The 18,390-nt window shown below is 41.9% G+C and overlaps 2 protein-coding genes across 5 annotated transcripts in view; both read left to right on the top strand.

Moving 5' to 3' along the window:
* The first annotated feature begins 401 nt into the window (after positions 1-401).
* Positions 402-5,565, top strand: rbmx (RNA binding motif protein X-linked). 2 transcript variants are annotated; one of them, XM_031862583.1, is made up of 10 exons: positions 402-693; positions 797-922; positions 1,341-1,447; positions 1,537-1,702; positions 1,838-1,981; positions 2,088-2,205; positions 2,553-2,681; positions 2,763-2,854; positions 3,686-5,330; positions 5,427-5,565. In XM_031862583.1, the coding sequence occupies exons 2-9, from the start codon at positions 814-816 to the stop codon at positions 4,000-4,002; spliced, it is 1,182 nt and encodes a 393-aa protein (XP_031718443.1). In that variant the 5' UTR covers positions 402-693; positions 797-813; the 3' UTR covers positions 4,003-5,330; positions 5,427-5,565. The 2 variants fall into 2 exon arrangements, with proteins under 2 accessions (XP_031718443.1, XP_031718444.1); XM_031862584.1 differs by having other exon boundaries at positions 404-693; positions 5,237-5,330.
* A 459-nt stretch (positions 5,566-6,024) lies between these two features.
* arhgef6 (Rac/Cdc42 guanine nucleotide exchange factor (GEF) 6) overlaps positions 6,025-18,390 on the top strand; it is a 21,443-nt gene continuing 9,077 nt past the window's right edge. For 2 of the 3 annotated variants that reach the window (XM_031862581.1, XM_031862580.1), the window contains exons 1-11: positions 6,025-6,475; positions 7,523-7,606; positions 9,378-9,462; positions 12,147-12,262; positions 12,567-12,771; positions 13,056-13,108; positions 13,515-13,609; positions 13,849-13,944; positions 14,748-14,870; positions 16,301-16,439; positions 16,763-16,822. In XM_031862581.1, the coding sequence (XP_031718441.1) occupies positions 6,311-6,475; positions 7,523-7,606; positions 9,378-9,462; positions 12,147-12,262; positions 12,567-12,771; positions 13,056-13,108; positions 13,515-13,609; positions 13,849-13,944; positions 14,748-14,870; positions 16,301-16,439; positions 16,763-16,822 (1,221 nt within the window). In that variant the 5' untranslated portion in view covers positions 6,025-6,310. Of the gene's footprint in view, positions 6,476-6,530; positions 7,436-7,522; positions 7,607-9,377; positions 9,463-12,146; positions 12,263-12,566; positions 12,772-13,055; positions 13,109-13,514; positions 13,610-13,848; positions 13,945-14,747; positions 14,871-16,300; positions 16,440-16,762; positions 16,823-18,390 lie in introns of those variants that run through there. The other variant, XM_031862582.1, reaches the window with a different exon arrangement.

The following is an 18,390-nucleotide window of genomic DNA, read 5'->3' as shown; positions in this document are numbered from 1 at the left end:
ATTGTTCTCTGAATAACAGATATGATAGATCTAATAAAACCCTCTGATGATTTATGTGAATGTGTCTCTTCAAAATAGTAACCGATACTGGCTACTTTTGGTCTGCAACAAACCAATTGGTGCACACAGATTTATAACTGGGTATATTCTTCTTTTCTTTAAAAATCACATGGCATCTCCAAAAACTTAAAGTTTCTTTCCATTATTTTGTGACATCACAACCACAGTTAGTTTGGAATTTTGTTTAATATGTAATTCAGTAGAAGATCGTGTGGATTTGTCCATTCTACTATACTGTAAATAGGACACAAACCATGAACTGTAAACACTTTAAACAGGATTCGCAGTTAACTGTAGGTGGCAGCGTTACGTTTTGGGGCGTCTGGTCTACCGGAAACAGGAAAGAAGAAGAAGAAGAAGGAAGGGCGAGGAACAACCGTTACACAACGTAGTTTACACAAAGCCGCGAACAGTACAGTCTGGTAACAGCTGACTGCGTGCTTGCATACTTAATATAAATCACATAGCACTGTTGCTTTTTATTATTATTATTTTTTAAAGTAGCGTGTTGGCATTGGAAAGCTCGAGTACCCTGTTAGCTAGAATACTTGCTAGCTAGCGTTAGCAAAGTAACTAGGTAAAACAGCTGGCACGTTTATCGCCATTTTGCGCAATCAACAGTCCAGGAACAAGGTAATCACCACACTCATGTCTGGATACTTGAGGGGAAATACAGCGTAGCAGGCTTGTGCTTGCAAATGCTACAAGTTCCAATGACAATATACGCTGTTTGCAGGTGGTGTATCGCTCAGCATGGCAGAGGCAGACCGACCAGGGAAGCTCTTCATCGGCGGACTGAACACCGAGACCACCGAGAAGGCCCTGGAGCAGTATTTCAGCAAATATGGCAGGATTGTCGAAGGTGCGACCGAAACTACTGTTGACCAATGTATCTTCAATTTCGTACATGGGTTAACTCTTGATAAAATAGTCAATATCTGTGCAATTATCTGTCGGTTTACGTAATTCTTAAAATTGCGTATTTCTTTGCTGATTCGCGCTTTTAATGCATATCAAAAGCGTGCAGCCTGGCTGTACTTGTAAAGGCATCAAGTGCCCGCCTTTTCACATTTAAGGGGGGTTACCATAAGACTTCATTGGTATTAATTTTGAATAATTAAACAATCATTCAATCACAAGTTCACTTTTTCCAGTCCCCACTTTCTCTTCACTTAACATGAAGCCTATTCTGAGCTGAGGTTATTGTTTACTATGAAGAAATAAGACTGTCTTTAAACTATGCACAAGCTCACCTCTCACTCTGTATTTCCTCTTTTCAGTTATTTTGATGAAAGACCGTGAAACAAACAAATCAAGAGGCTTTGCCTTCGTTACTTTTGAAAGTCCGTCTGATGCAAAGGATGCAGCGCGTGAGATGAATGGAAAGGTAAGTGCAATCTTAAAGCAGCCATAATCTTTAAAAAAATAATAAAAATCCGTTTGAATTTGTGATTGTAATTTTAACTCTTTCACCAGTCTCTTGATGGCAAGCCGATCAAAGTGGAGCAAGCAACAAAGCCTCAGTTTGAGAGTGCTGGCAGACGAGGACCTCCACCAATGCACTCCCGCAGTCGTGGTCCACCCAGAGGCCCCCGTGGTTCCAGGGGAGGTCCTGGTGGGATGAGGGGCCCACCGTCCAGAGGTAAATTAATGTGTTCAGTTGAGTTTGTACTATTATAGAATGTGTTTCTAGTTCAAAATCCTCACTGAATGTAGTTTTTTGTTCAACATCTTTGGAGCCTATGTGTTAATATTTGCATTTCTTGTCTGTGAAAAGACTACTATGATAATTCAGGGAATGCAGACTCCTTCTTTAAAGGGATGTCATCCAGGGGTCCCCCTCCGATGAAGAGAGGACCTCCAGTTCGTAACGGAGGTCCTCCTGCCAAGAGGTCTGCCCCATCTGGTCCCATGAGCAGAAGTAAGTGTGCTGGCTGTGTAGCCTTCAACAGCTCCTCTGTAAAGTACCCAGACACATTTGGTGATTAATAAGCATGATTTTTTTTGTGTTACTTTGTATGTTCCAGCCCCCATGTCAAGGGACAGGGATCCCTATGGTCCACCCCCTCCTCGCAGAGACTCCATGATGTCCAGGAGGGATGATTATCCGTCACCGAGAGATGACCATTACAACTCCAAAGACAGGTGGGATACTTATTTACCATTGGCTACATTATACAGTGGGCTGACACTATGCACTACGGTTTTGCTGAGCTGAAACAAAAGTATTTTGAATATTAGTTTCTGACATCTCTATAGCGTTTTGTTATACACCAACTGCGATAGTTTTATTTACTTAAAAAAAAAATAGAAGTAATTTGAATCCAAATTCAAATATGTGATTCAGATTCATATCTTACACATCTTAAATCTGTCTGTTACCCTTCTCTTACCTCATTTGAAAACGGTTTAGATCTTAGGCAAAAATAAAGCATAGAATATCTACTATAATGTGGTTACAGTGTTGTAGTTATTTTCGCTTTGTTTTACAGCTACTCGAGTCGGGATTATAGTTCCAGAGATTCAAGGGACTATGGAGCTCCCCAAAGAGATTGTTCATACAGAGAATACTCCAATTCCAGTTCCCGAGATGACTATGGCTCAATGTCAAGAGGATACAGGTATGGGTTGATACAAAAAGGTAAAAGACTGAGATTGGATCTCACCTGGTCCTTTAAATAACAATTGTTCCCATTATGTAGTGACCGTGAGGGTTATAGCGGAGGCCGGGAACCCAGAAGCTATGTGGACCGTTCAAGTGGTGGCTCCTACAGAGATTCATATGATGGTTACGGTAAGATATGACTGCATTAGTGTAATGACAGACAGGTAACCACTGTGGCACAAAGAAAGAAGAGCTGCACGAATAACCAACCAATTCATACCATTGACTACCGCAGTCTCCAGTCACAAGAGGCTGCCGTTTCTCTTCTCCCCAGAGGAAACAGCATTTCAAGCAGCCTCGTAAAGCTTTTCTCTTTCCCTTTGCCGCACCCCAAACCTGCAATCCAAGTTGCACATTTCATGCTATTAAAAATATATGGCCATTGGCATCTCAACTGAAAAACAAAATTCTATTCAAAAGCTGTTTCCACATATCCCAGTCCATGTTACTGCTGCATTTGGCAACAAAAAAAAAGAAAAATCTGTTTGTGGCAATATCATGTGGAATATTTAATGAGCCCCAGAGAGTTTGCAACCATAAGGAACCCCAAAAAGTCCTTGGAAACATCCGTTGACCACTGAGTATGTGTTGCCTAGCAAAGCACTCCCTCAAGGAGTAACGTTCAAAAAGTACATCAAGACAACTCTGAAAACCTCGTCCTTACCTGCAATTCTAACACTTGGAGCTCTAAAAGGAAAAATGGCTTCTCAAATCAATGGCATGCTGAGATGGGTAACACCGCCCGTTTATTCCCTGTGCTTGGATATATTACTGCCCGTATCAACTAAACACCCATGTTAGACGTAAGCTCGATAACATGATGGGACATTTAAACATGTCGTCCATTTAATTTATTTGTCAGCGAATTAATTCTATTGGCCAAAGAGAAATGAGCACGTCACAGTGCAAGAAAGTGTATAAATTGAACCTTGCCAATTACCTGACCCATTGACCCTGCAGGTAACTCTCGCAGCGCCCCACCTTCACGGGGCCCCCCACCAGCCTATGGTGGGAGCAGTGGAAGCAGTCGTTACGATGACTATGGCAGCAGCTCCCGGGATGGCTATGGCAGTCGTGACAGTTACCCCAGCAGTCGGAGTGAGCCATACCCACCTAGCCGTGGTGAGCGAATGGGCAGGCAGGAGAGGGGCCCAGCTCCCCCTGTCGAGAGAGGCTACCCTCCTCGTGATTCGTACAGCAGCTCAAGTCGTGGAGGGCCACGTGGTGGGCGCGGTGGCAATCGGCCTGATAGAGGGATGGCTCGCAGCAGATACTGAACTGGACTTGGAAATCACATTAAAGCAAACCGTAGACTCCGTGCACCGTAAACAAAGTGTTGTGGAAGAAATCTGACAACCAGACAAACTAGCCATGTCTAAAACTGTGGAATATGAAGCTTAGCTTTGACCTGTATCCTGACTTTTCCAGTTTGTGTAAACGTTTTTTTTTAATTTTTTTTAATTTTTTTAGTATTTCTCTTGGTCGTGTAACCGTACAGTTACCAAGTGGGTGTTAGTTTTTTTTGTACATTCAGTGCTGTTGGAATCTGCAATGCCCTTTCAGTCTGGCTTTCCTACTCTAATAAAGCTTTTAGTTGTACCTTGACCACTGCTCATCGATTTTCAAGCGGGACCAAAGAACGTAACATGAATGTAAAGTTGCAACATGATCTCGTTTGCAATGCTCTCTGCAAAGCATAGGTGAGTCTCTGCCCATGACAAATGTGCCGTCGACTGGACGCTACTGTTTTCAAGGGTTAGGCCAATGTTACTGTCAAAATGTTCCATGTAGTTTCTTTGGAAATGGATCCATCACCATAGAGCCATTTGATGGCATGCAACGACAAAGCCAAAGGCAACAACAACAACAACCAAATGCAGCTCGACTGGTAGTCAACAGCTGGTAAGCAAAGCAAACCTCTTTGTTTCTCATCTGTAAATGAGTTTCTCTTTGTCCTGTATTGCAATCTCCCCACAAAGGGTGGTACTCGAGACGACGTTTGCCTCAGAAGACAAAAAAAAAAACATGGAGGTCAACTGAATGTGCCGTTTTCATTGTAGTCGGTTTTCGCGAGCTAACATTGTCAAAAGTGCAGCAACAATCCAAGAAGTTTCGTCCCTTTTCAGCAATGAAAGTTTAACCGCCATTTTGCCCACTGTGCCCTCACAATGACCCCTTTTAACCAATCGTCAAACTCAGTAAAATGATTGGCTACAGTACATTTTTTTTAAATTATTAGTAAAGATGTCCCGAGTTTTGTCTTTGGGGGGGGAATTTAAAGCCATTTTTTTTACATTAAGAGCCATTTACTCGGTATCGAAACCTTTTCCACGAGCATGCCAATCGAAACAACGGAGACCTCTGGAAGAACACCATTGTCCTAACTGGAAACAATCGCAGAAGCAAATTCGCAGTCGGACCAAGGACTAAAAAAAAAAAAAAATTTTCAGATGTTTTATGAATACATGATTAAGAGGAGGGCAACGTGTTAATTGTATGTTCTCGTTGCAGGATAAACGGCCCTCCAAGGCAACTGCCCTTGCAACTAACCAGAATTCTGTCCTCAAGATGTTTGGACCAATTAACCCTCAGTGCACCAGTGCCGGTACGTCTACCAGGCTAAATGATTGAGTGGGTTCATATCCCTGTGAAATACAATTGTTGATGTAATCCGTTGTTTGTGATGTTTACTGTATTTCAGGTGCTGGCACAGGTTTCCGTTGAGTGCCGGTGGAATCCTGTCTTCAAGTGGGAATGCGTGTTGAAAGTGGGAAGAACACAAGCCGAGGATTTGCTCAAATCAAAGTGTTCATGGTGTTTTCAATAAAGACTATAAAGAACCCATTGTTTACTTTGTTTTGTCTTATCATATAAGAGCTCAATTAGCACAATTCTAACCCAAATTGGTTACTATAGTTCTTAAAATTGACCTGCTTATGACAAACTTCTTGTTTACCTGATTCTGAAGCTTTAATGAATATTTAAATTCATTAAGGATTTAATTCCTTTTTCCTCCTGCAAATGTCACAATGCAATATACAGAAATAAGTTGACATGGCAAAAGTCACAGCTTACCGTGTCAGAAAACTTCACAATGACCCAATTTCCATCATGATCAATATTTTAACTACAGAAGATGCAATGTGTTTCAAAGCTAGTGTAATGACTATTTACATGCACTCATCAAATAACCAGTTATTCCTACATTTATTTTTTCTGTTGCAAAATATGCTGATGCACGTCAGATATCATCTCCCTGGTGGTGTTTCCTGATCATTGCTGCACTTCTACTTGTAACATATTAGAGAAAGTGCCTTCGGCCAACATGTGGTGCTTTGCAGAGGAAAACGACTCCTGTCTATTGTTGAGGTGCCTATTTGCCAGTAGGGGTGATCATCAGTTTTGCGTGTAGAAACAGAGTCGTCCTTCCCCCCACCGCCTCTTTCTTTTCTTTTTTTAACTTTTAGCAGAAGTGCGGATGTGAGTTGCATATTGATACGGAACAGGCCGCCAGTTTTGTTTTTTTGTTGTGTGTGTGTTTTTTTTTAGCAATGCGTGCTTAGGCAATGCTCGTTTTGTGGAGCTATGAATCCAGAGGAGCAGACGGTAACGTGGTTAATATCACTAGGAGTGCTCAGCTCGCCTAAAAAGAATATAGCGGATCCGGAGGAGTTTTTGAAAACATCGTTAAAGGATGGGGTCGTCTTGTGCAAGCTCGCGGAGCGGCTCATACCTGGCTTTACTCCCAAGGTGAGTTGTTGATTTAAGTCAATTCAAGTCAACGAACGCCAAACGATCGACGGCTCCTGGCGAAAGGAAGGGAGGGGTTTGATGAAAATGATACCGACAAGAACTTCTCCCTGCAGCAGGCCTTTAGTTTTTTTTGTAGCTCACCGTGCTCGAGCTCTTAAGTTTTAATAGCCGCCTGTGCGTTTTGGTGTGGAGCCGTATGCATCGAATTAAAAGCTGCATTTTGTTGAGTTGTGACTTGTGGGATTTTAAGATGTGGTTTCCTGTGAAGCGAGCAAAAATGTTCCGCATTCTTGACATGAGTGACTCGGTGTGGACACCCACCAAAACAGGACAAATTCGGTAGGGAAGAGCGCGTGAAACATTAGACAAGGACCATATTGGAGAGCTCGCGCAGGGGGTTACACCGGATGCCGTTTTTTCGACAACTTTTTTTCGACATGTTACTCCACGTTAACAACATGCTTAGCTTGTTGAGAAGTTGATAATGACAAATAACAGTTGCAGAGACAGTTCGTCACTTCCTCCTGAACGGCTCTTACTGTCACGACCTCCCCCTTTAGAAAAGAAACGGCGTCAAGACAGCTGAACTAGAATAAAACCGGAAGTAGTAACTTCTCTCTTTTATAATTAACTACCCTGCCTAGCTTGTTGCGCCTTCTGTGTGGTTGTCATACAGCCTGGACTTTACTCACAAGCAGCGAAAAGTCAAATTTGTCCTCCATATTTCCTTCTCGAACGTCTCAACGCGACCGTTAATAAAACTTTATTTTGAAAGTTTGAAAAGTGAGCGGATGTTTGGCTTAAATCCGGGTACTTTGATGATGCTGTGTTGTTAATGGTTATGTATGCGCGAATGAGACGTAGAAAGACTCCAGATATTTAGTTAACTGCAGGTTTACCACACTCGGATGTGCTGCAGCAATGTTACTTTTTCTGTGTAACTGAAATGACAGCAACGTAAGCGTTACATACGTGCTTGTCTGTTGTTGCCTTCTAAGCCGTGGTTTGTGTTTATGCATCTATTTTGTGTGTGTGTGTGCTCAGTATTGCCAGGAGCCGAGAGCTGAAGCCGACTGCATTACCAATATCAAGGAGTTTTTAAAAGGATGCTCGTCCTTGAAAGTGGAGGTAAGTACTTATGTGTCTGTCTGGTTTCGTGTGCTTTGACATGGCCTGCTCTGCTCTCTCTTTCATTATCTCTTTACTTAACTCTCCTGAGCCCACTGCAGTCCACAGTGCACATTTTGACACGCTCTTGCTTGTGTTGTGATCTGCTTACCCTGCTGGCATCTGTTTTCCTCGCACGTCCATGCTGTCAGTCACTCCCACTCTGCAGACAGGAGGGGAACTGCTCTGACTAGTTGTTTTCAAATGGCCACAACTTACTTTTAAACAGTCTTTGCTTCCTTTTTAAATTCATTTTCTCTTTCATGCTGCAGTGACATTGCTTTTTGTATTATTTTGCAGCAGGTTAAAACAATCCCCTGGCCGTACACTGCAGGGCTGTATTGCTAAAAAAAAAAAAGAAGGTTCAAATCATTCACAGATGTTGGGAGTTTTCCCTGTTTCTGCCACACTGGACAGTAATTTCTCCTCCAGCTTCATAAATAGTCCTTTTCTGGTCTTGAGTCACATCAGTTGGTTTCTTTAAACGGCTAATTGAGTCAGCAAGCTTCGCTCACTGCAAGTGGTTCAGTAGTCCTGCCCAGCTGGCTTGTTATGTCTGGGAGGTCCCCTTTGCTTTTATCCAGCCACCCTGCCGTAGCCCATAATTAGACTTTCTGCGGCCAGCCAGTAGCTCATGGTGCAGGCGTTTTTTGTTTTTTTTGCCTCTGTCCAATGTTACAAGTCGAGGGATGTCTGTGGTGCTACAGCCGGCCCTACCCATCCTTATGGTCAGTGATGGTGGTGGTTAGAGAACTTTTTCTCTCTTTTTCTCTCCATAGCAAATGGTGGCTGCTTGTCCCGTGACTGCACAAAGAGAGCAGTTATACTGCTTTCACTTCTGCCCTGAGATGCAGAAAGAGGAAGCACCAATTACCGCTCAGTGCCACAGATTAGTTTTTGCTGCGTTATAAGCTGCATGAGATGATTTATTATTTGTTGTGATTTTACACACTGCTACAGCTTCAGAGTAGCATGTATTCACAACATGACTCATTCAGACTACTGGCGCTGACAATGGTCACGATGGTCAATACTGGCAACATTTATTACTGGTCAATATTGTGACGTCAGACCCACATTCTCCATTTTGTTTTATCAATGCAAACGGGTTTTTCCCAGTATTTTCGACTCTTGAAACCAGTGGCACAAAAACATTTTGCGTAACGTTATGTTTTTTTTAAGTGATGAAAAGTAAGCCAAGTAAATCTAAGTAGTCATGTAGACCCTACGGCCGATCCTATACCTCCAGATGTAATGGTCACACTTGCTTTAAAACTCGATGAGGTTCTACATAACCCATCACCAAGGCTGTACTACTCAAACTCTATATTTAAGATGTTTTATTTAAAATGGGAAACCTTATCTGCTAGAGGAAAGAAGATAGCTGTCTGAGACAGAGTGAGCAAGCAGTGTGACTGTGTGTGTGTAATCGCAAATAAGTCTGGTACTGTCTGTTTCATCACAAACCACTAAGAAAAATATACGTCATGCTCAACATGTCGCCTTTTGTCAATCCCTGTGTGTTTCATTGTGTGTGTGTCTCTCACTATTGTTTGTGCCGTCTCTGTGTCCACTTATTAAGCTTTACGGCTCAGATCTGTGCTATCAGTAGAACAGCTTCTAATTTTTTTTACTCGCTCTTCTTCCACATCTGGTGGATTCCGGCTTGTATGAACAGATGTGTTTGGGGTTTTTGGTCTGATGCCATCTTCTTGGTTCCTTTTCCACCCAGGGGTTTGAACCAGAGTGGCTATACACTGGCGAGAATTTTGGCAAGGTGCTGACCACTTTGATGGCGGTCAACTTTGCCACACAAGGTAAGCGTTTTGCAGTCTCTCTCTCTCTCTCTCTCTCTCTCTCTCTCTCTCTCTCTCTCTCTGTGCCTCCAGTCCCTCATATTGGGGGATTCTTGATGAAAACGTGTCCTCTCTAAAAGTACAGCATCAAATATAATTGAGTAGTAGCATTTGGTCTCACGTTACGGTATCCTGATGTGTGAAAATAAATCCTGACTTCAATGGAAGTCCGTATATTACTCTGCCTCCCCTGTCACTTGACGCAAACATTCCAATAAACAAGCTTGGATAGTGAAAAACGGTACATGCCGCTACATATTAGCAGGTGATTCGTTATTTCCACATGTATGTGCTATGATGGTTTCACAGACTTTGTCCATGCAGCCATTGCAAATGATGATTGTGTGTGTGTGTGTGTTACCCGTGGGCAGCTGGCATGGCAGTGTGTGTTTGTGTCATGCTGCGTGCCATATTTACTCATGTGCATGAATCGAGACACCCTTAATAATATCCTCTTTTGTTCGTTTTATGTTTTTGACATTTCGATTGAGCTCAGAATTAAGCAAAGTGCATTATGTAGTATATCACACACACACACACACACACACACACTCCACACACTTAGGAGCGTTTCTTCAATAAGGACGCAGCATAAAATGGTTCGCACCCCATAGGCTAATTACTTTGCTTTTGAGAGTCCTTGTTTGGGGGCTGTGAAGGGGTTAAACCAGTCTCCCTCTAGTCTCCAGTTCACAGCGGCCAGAGAACCAGCAGCCTTAGAATTATTTAGTCAGCGTTTCTGGATCAATCGGCCACCTCTGCGAGCCTCATGATTAATCATAATGTTGGATGCAGCACGATATTAGCGTTGCTGCGGCTCATAATTATTTTCCTCTCTGTTTTATTGATTACTCTATAAATGTCAGAACATTTTGAAAAGGGTGATGTCTTCCAGTTATTCAATTTACAATGATGCACAACAGACAAATGCACAAAATCCTCACTTTTAATGCGCTAGTTTTTGCAAATACGCGGCTTGTTTTGCTTGATAAATTACCAAACGGATTCATTGCCGTATCATTTTTGACCCATCAATTAATCGGCTAATTGTTTCAACACTACATGATGTTATCGTCCTCTGGGGATATGTTACGCTCGCTATGACTTTGTTAACGCATGATCAATCTCTTGAGTGCACTTAAATGAAAGGGGGAGGAGGCGTGCCACGACGTGAGATGTGGACCAGAAGCTTCTGTCAGTACTCTGCCTTTGCTTGATATGCAAATCTTTTATAGGCTGGCTATGCCCAGCAGCTGTTCTCCCATCTTCAAAAGTGAACTTGATTGGAAGTGGATTAGTCACAAGTTAGTTGATATGATTAAACACAAGAGGCCTCTGTGTTTTCCATCAATTATCCTCTCCTGGCTTTGCTCCTGACATTTCTGTTCTCGGTATGAACGTTTGTTTAGGGTAAATGCTTTTGAACTTAGCCTGCATACATAAATAGCTGTGGTAACCACAGAACGTAGCTGACAGAAGGGCTTGTTAGGCTCCTCTGTGGGTGTTGGGAGTGGCATGCGGGATCCACCATGAGCCCAACCTGCAGTACATGTGGACCGCCCCTTCTGCCCTCTGTGTCGCTTTCATCATGTCAAGTCAGCCCTCCCTGACGTCTCAGCATAAGGACAGCAGTGGGGAATCTCCAGCCTTTTTCCATACATTGCATAGGCTGCTGAGGAAACAAGATTACACAAAGTATTACCGTAGCACATTTTACTGCCCATAAGTGAAAGTGCACACTAGCGTTTGTCAGTTTTATTGCTCTGATCTGAACTCCTTATTGGATCTGAATAAGAGGTTATTAAGGCTGGTGGGGTGCTGTTATTTATTTGCTTTCTTCTGTGATTTGCACGAGGATTAGACAGTGGACCTGGCTGGCATCCAGTTGGCATTTGATGGGCAGTCTGTCCTCTGTGAATGTGTTTCTGCTTGTTAGCTCGTAAGAGGTTGCAGGGGCTGCCATGTGTCACTTTTCAAGTGAGTACTAGCGACAAAAATTGATAGCTATGTCAGTGCACCTCAAGGACTGCACTTCCGCTGCAGGACAGCTGGCAGCTACTGACCATAAATCAACGTGACTCTGCTGCAGAGGCACAGTGATGACACTGTAGAGGGGAAAGCATATCGGTGACATAAATTAGATTTTGCATTTTTCACTGAACTGCACTTCAGATAAGAGACAGGTTTGGAGGAAATTCTGTGAAATATGTGTCAAGTAACCAGAATGAATGTATTTGCTGAACCAACACGTAGACAACAGGAGCGATCACTTTGTATTATGACCTAAAGGCTGCATGTAGCCATTCCTCCTACAGCTGCTTTATCTTATTGTGTAGCCGTGTGCCAGGTTTGGTTAAATCGGACGAGTGTGTGTGTGTGTGTGTGTGTGTGTGTGTGTGTGTGTGTGTGTGTGTCTTTTCTATCCTGGGGCTGTGCAGAGCAATGGACCATACTCGCATGCATTATCATCAAGATGTCAGCACCCAAAGTATGTGCGTCTGCCTCAACTGTGATGATGATGGGATGTGTGTGTGTGTTGCTGGTGAAGTTGTTCACTTGATGAGAACAAGGCCAGGGAGTCGAGGCTCAGACGTCAATGTAACCGATGTAAAGTCTTTCCGTATTTCCTCTGTGTGTGTCCATAGAATGTGCTGCTGAGAGGTCATGTTCGCAGTCCGGCGCTCACTCTCCTAATCAGTTGACATCTTCACACACACTCTCCAAATCCAAAGGCTCTCTGCGTAGACAATCCAAATCGGTGGTACGGTACCTTCTGTATTTTCTGTTATCTACTTCACAGGCTTGTTCACCCCAATTTGACTTTCCACATATTGCACATTTCTACCCTGAATTAGTCATTTAGTTGTTGTTTACCTCAGATGAATACACATTTTCTTGCATAATGAAGAATAAGTATGTCAAGAGAAGCACAAAACATTTTCCACAAAGCCAAATTTACAAATGCAGGTTGAAGATTGTGTGAATACATTTTATAATTACATACGTACAAACACACAGATGTTTTTTGCTGATGCACCCAATTTGTTTGACCGTCTCTCCAACAGGAGATGCCTGAGAACGGTGGAGGCGGGCAGCTGATGGTGAAGGCTCGCTTCAACTTCAAGCACAACAATGAGGACGAGCTGTCATTCAACAAAGGCGACCTGATCCATGTGATGCGGCAGGAGGACGGCGGATGGTGGGAGGGCTCACTCAACGGCAAGACGGGCTGGTTCCCCAGCAACTACGTCCGGGAGATCAAACCCTGCGGTGAGTTTGGTCACACAACCAGAATCGTGGATTCCTGAGTGTGATGGTGCTGTAACACAAATGTTTAAACGGGTACAATTATGAAGTGAAGACATTTTGGATGGACATGGATGTAAATGGCATCTCAGGGTAGCAGAGGAAAACAACCGCAAGGCAGTAATTCGTTTTTTAATATTAGTTGTTTAAAATTTTTGTCGAGATATTCAGTATGAAGTTTTAAAAAAAAAAAAAAAATCTTTTTGATGATTATAATGCTCTAATATTTTTATTTATCTCCTCTACAGAGAAGCCATTGTCTCCTAAAGGCACTCAGCTGACCAAGAACTACTACAGTGTGGTGAGTCAAATTCATGTAAAAATATCATTATTCATTACGTCACTTCGCTTACACACAAAACATGTGTTTTCATGTGGATCTTAATAATACGTAAAGCAGGAATTCAGACATTTAAAATGTATTTGTCATTCTTAAATCTTAACTGTTTATCAGAGTTTGTCAAAAATACTGGCAGCTCATACTGACTTATTGACCATGGCATCAGTGTGTCTGCTTGCATTTTCTCACTTTTTAAGTGAACTAACGATAACAAAAGGACTGATGAAGTATTATGGACTAATAACAACAAAAATAATCCCGGGTAAAACTAGTTAATAATTATCTGAACAGTTTACTTTTAGGAGATATTGTGCATTCTTGAAATCTGCCAACTTTAACTGTTCTGCTGATTGTGCTGCTTCTGCAGGTGGTACAGGACATCTTGGAACACGAGCGGGAGTTTGTCAAAGAATTACAAACGGTGCTCAGTTGTTACCTACGACCCCTGCAAGCCAGCGACAAGTAAGATCAGATCCATTAATGGGCAAAATGCATCATCTAATCCACAGGGCAATGTGTAATTCTATACGCGTATTCTATAAACGAAATTAACGTTTCAGAAATAATTCAATATTTTTGAATTCACTGAAATTGTAATTGTGATAAAGCTCACTGTACTTTCATGTTTAACTTTCTTTCGTCATGTCTGATGCAGAACAGTCGCTATTGCCTCCGCTAATGCTAAATATGTGTGTGTTCAGGCTGAGCAGTGCAGACAGCGCCACCCTCTGTGGAAACCTGGAGGAGATACTCGCCTTCCAGCAGGGACTGTGTGTGTCTCTGGAGGACTGTACCAAGTAAGTCATGCTGGGCCCGGACCTCCATGGAAACATTTTGCTGTTTGGTCAGTTTTGTTATTTAATAAACTCATCTTAGTGGAGAGCAAAGTTTGGACCACAGTGTACACTCTGCTGTGCTTGTATTCTACGAAATCAAAAGCCTTTTAGAAGACCATTCTAGTATTCATTTATGTTTTATTGTAGGTCATTTACTACACTGCACACTTACTATACATTGCTTCCAAGTGTTCCGCAAAGCGTACCGTACTTGATTACATTTTTGGAATAATTTTCTTCCTCCAAGACATTCTCTTCATGGCTCAGAAACCAACTTGCAAAGATTTAATTTTTTTTTTTTTAAATAGTTAATCCATCATAGTCAACATGCAGCCCAATATATTTACTATGTTTGCAATCATTCATTTGGTGCATTCATGCACTGGTTGGGAAACTCTGGCATCCAAGGCTTCTGGAGAGAAATGGCCGGTAGGAATGTGAAGTATCTGCAGTTGTTGAAATAGTGTAAACTATATAATTTCAAGACCTGGGAATCGCTATCAAATTCAGTTTAAGAAATCTTAATATATTACGATTTTGTGGTTAATCTGTTAATCCGATGAGAAATCAGTTGAATGAAGACCTGTAATTTGCCAGAAAGTTCTTGTATTCCGTCAGTAAAACATCTTTTGACAGGATCAAATTCAAGACGCCCTGAATAATGGCAGCATTTCAGTTATTTGGAAATTATTCTGTATATCATCAATGCAATTTTATACTCTCTCCTTCTTCTTTCACTCAACCGTTTTCTTCTGTCTTCGCAGAGTCCCAGAGGGCCAGCAGCGAGTGGCGGGCTGCTATTTAAACCTGATGTGTCAGATCAAGAATCTGTACCTGGCTTACTGTTCCAGCCATCCCTCAGCTGTTTGCATCCTCACTGACCACAGGTCAGTCATGCCGCAGCCGTTCACCACAACAAAGACCAGTCTGATTCTTAATCATGAAGATATTTTGAGAATTGGGGTGAATAGTGCAAATGTAATAGCCCTGCTGTTCAGGCATTTGATAGACTTAAATGTGCCTCATGGTGGTAGACTCACTCAACTAATGAAGGTTACTACTCTGTGGTAGTAAATCCTTCACCCTCTGCTATAAACCAGCAGGGTTCACAAGATGAATTGAAGAGGTCATGAGATGATTTCTTGGGTAGGAAATAAGAGAAAAATATTATTCTGCTCGCCAAATTTTGAGTCTTGTTTAAACTCTTCCTACCTAAAATGTATTAAAATAAAACGGTCTGAGAAAGAATAATCACTATTTCATTGAGTTGCTCAAAACTCGGACATGCAGCCTGTAATGTGTAAAGGTGTCGAGGGTAAAAAAGGTTGGAAACCATTAACCTAACCAACCTAAATGCCCTCAGGCTTTGCTTACTCACCTGTCTAATTCACAGTCATTGTTTTCATATATTTTTGTTGACATTGTTCATTGATAGCTTCCAACCACACGGTGTCAGGCTTTCCAATCCGTAAGTAACCAGGGAGCTTAACTCAGTCTGAGCAGTTACACCGAGTCCCCTGAGTGCTGAAGGTTTCCTTCAACCCGGTCACTATTAAAGAGCGCCACTCTCACTGAGGGGCACCGGCTGTTATTAATCTGTTTCGCATTGGTCAGAGTCGTGGTGAAACAGCAAAACAAAGTTTAATTGATATAGAGTAATGTAGAAATGGCTTGTCCGGTTCTACACAGTGAGCTGCAGGTTAGGTTGAATTACTCACAGGAAGCAGACTGTTGACAGGATACATTGTCATTGTGGTTATGTTGACAGGCAAGCGAGGCGCTTTTTCACAGTAAGCACATTTGCGTTTCAGTTGCAGGAGCCTTTTTCTGTGACATTCACATTTACTCAATGTTACCAGCTCGTGTTGCTACAGGATACCCTATGATTGAAGTTGAAGGAATGGTGCTACTTTCAAAGCACATTTTTTTTTAAGTTTGCAGTGAAGTGAGAGTATATAGCAAGAGGAAAAGTGCAAAAAAAAAACGATGACCTAATTTGTCTTTTTAATGTTATTAACACCATTACAGTTATCTGTGGTCCATTCTCACATGCACAACAGGTGTGATAGGCTGTGGGTTTTTGTCATCGTGTTAGTGGTTCTTACAGCAATGACAAATGCATGGGAACAGATATATTTTGTGAAAATTATAAACTTTATATTGAAGTAAATCTTCAAGTTGACGCAATGTTTCGTGTCTTTGAGTAGTCCCTGAGCCTTGACCTGTGAAGTCGGGGGTGCTGCTCTGCACACTGTAGTTTATCCCCATAAAAGAATCTTAAAAACCTAAACTGAGCTTGTTTTTGTGTGTTTAACAGTGAGGAACTAGACAAGTTCATGGAGAGCCAAGGAGCCAGTTCTCCAGGGATCCTGACCCTGACCACCAGTCTCAGTAAGCCCTTCATGAGGCTCGACAAATACCCCACGCTGTTGCAGGAGCTGGAGAGACATGTGGAGGTACAGGAAATAGAAATAAACTTACAATGTTTAAATATATACTGAAATGATATGTAATTAAATATATTTCTTTGATAAAGGAATTGAAAATACTATCAGTGTTGTATTTATATATGTACTGTATATTTGTAACCACAGCCAACCATTTGTAGATTTGATTTTTGCCCAACAACTAAATGGCATCTAATGACTGACAATGTATGTCAATGGAAAGTTAAAAACCCTTGAGTCTTATGCGTATATTACATCATGCATACTATGTGCTTTAACATTTAGAGTTAGGCTGCTATGTTTGTTGATGTGTTGTTTTTTTTCCTCCACAGGAAGCCCACCCAGACTATGCTGACATTGTAAAGGCAACGGTAGCATTCAGGAGCCTAGTGGTAAGTCTGGTAACATCCAGGGGGCTCTGCATGCTTCAATTCGCCTCCAACTATATTATCTTTGTTCATCTTCACCAGGGATTCGGCTTGTAGAGTACAGATCAAGGCTGAGTAAACAAGCTGTAAGCCTCTCATGTCGATTCTCAATTATTGGGTTGCATCTTGTTTTTGTCCATTTATTGATTTATCTTCCCAACAAAATTCAAGACACTGTTTTGTGTCAAAGGATAAAATGTGGCTTAAAGCTGGGGTAGGAAGTTTTTGTTGTTGTTGTTGTTTTTTGGCGTCATTGGGCGTAAATTCTATAATTACGTTTGAAGTGGTCCGAGAGAAAACCGACTTGTCCTCGCCTCCTATTGGCTCTGTTTTTAGGCTTTAGAAAGGCTAGCCGGTGACGGGAGACGTTGGGCAATCACAGGTCATTTCAGAGAGAGGGCATTCCTATTGGCAGTTAAATGCAGATGCACAGCTTTTAAGAAAGGCCTCGGCGCTTGCGTCCTGTCTGAACAGCTCAAATGGTTAACATGTTGAATTAACCCATAGACCGGCATGCATAAACGGTCAGACATGTTCTCTGTGGTTAACCGCTGACATCCCTCCTGCCGACCCCAGCTTTAAGTAAAGTTGCTTTTCAACTGTATGTTTAGTCTCTAATGTTAATCAACTGACCGTATCACTCGCATGAAATCAGTCTCATGTTTGGGTTATTTGTGAGTATTTGTATAGTTTTTATGATGTCACCTTTGGTTGTCAGACAGGTAACACACAAATGACATAACGTAGCATTTTAGAAACAAGAGGGCAAGAGGGTGAAAGAAACAATGTCTGTGTGTGCTGCATGTTGATGATCATGTTGTTCCTGCAGTGGGTGTGAACTGAAATGGCACCTTTAGAAGAGTTGGTTTAGAAACACGTAACCGCACTGTACCTGAGTGAACATCACTCTGAGACACAGTTTCCTCGGTATAGCTTGGGAGTTCCTAGTAAGAATATTTGAGGTGACTCACATGTCTCTTCAGCAGAGCTGCACAGGAAAGCGGGAAAAAAAACCTTCACCCGATACTCGCTTGTAATTTGCAAGTCTCATTTGTCTTTGTGTTTTCAAGTGGTTGGGTAGGCAGGGGCTCATGAAATGCTACTTACACCTCTGCAGCTCTCCGTGTTCAGAACTTCTTCTTTTTTCCTGTTTGAGGGAGAGCCTCTGCCCAGCACCTGAAAACATGCTACTTTATTTTGCAGGTTACTCCATATACTTATGACAAAGAATGACAAAAAAATGTACACAGTAAATATTGAAGTAAACGTTTCCATTTTTCAAAGCCATATCCACAGTGGGAAGAAATCCCTGCTGCTCATTACTCATTATTTCTAAAAGACTGGAATTCTTCAAATCCAGTAATCTAGAAAAAGATATCAGCAAAACTATTTCCAGATCAGCTCTAAGTTCTTTCCAATTTTTTTCAGAGTAGCCCTATATATGTTATTGTTCTAATGAATTATAAAATGTTTTTGCATCTTCATTGTGTGTGTGTGTGTGTGTGTGTGTGTGTGTGTGTGTGTGTGTGTGT

Source organism: Anarrhichthys ocellatus, unplaced genomic scaffold (genome assembly GCF_004355925.1).
Source record: "Anarrhichthys ocellatus isolate YVR2014 unplaced genomic scaffold, GSC_Weel_1.0 scaffold27, whole genome shotgun sequence".
Classification (NCBI taxonomy): Eukaryota; Metazoa; Chordata; class Actinopteri; order Perciformes; family Anarhichadidae; genus Anarrhichthys; species Anarrhichthys ocellatus.
Note: the sequence above shows the minus strand (reverse complement) of the source record. Positions and strands in the feature narration are given on the sequence as shown.

Excerpts from the sequence above, each read along its gene's own strand:
- rbmx (XM_031862583.1), top strand. The coding sequence starts at position 814 with ATGGCAGAGGCAGACCGACCAGGGAAGCTCTTCATCGGCGGACTGAAC. Across the intron at positions 923-1,340 it reads ATATGGCAGGATTGTCGAAG|TTATTTTGATGAAAGACCGT; the intron begins GTGCGACCGAAA and ends TCCTCTTTTCAG. Across the intron at positions 1,703-1,837 it reads GAGGGGCCCACCGTCCAGAG|ACTACTATGATAATTCAGGG; the intron begins GTAAATTAATGT and ends GTCTGTGAAAAG.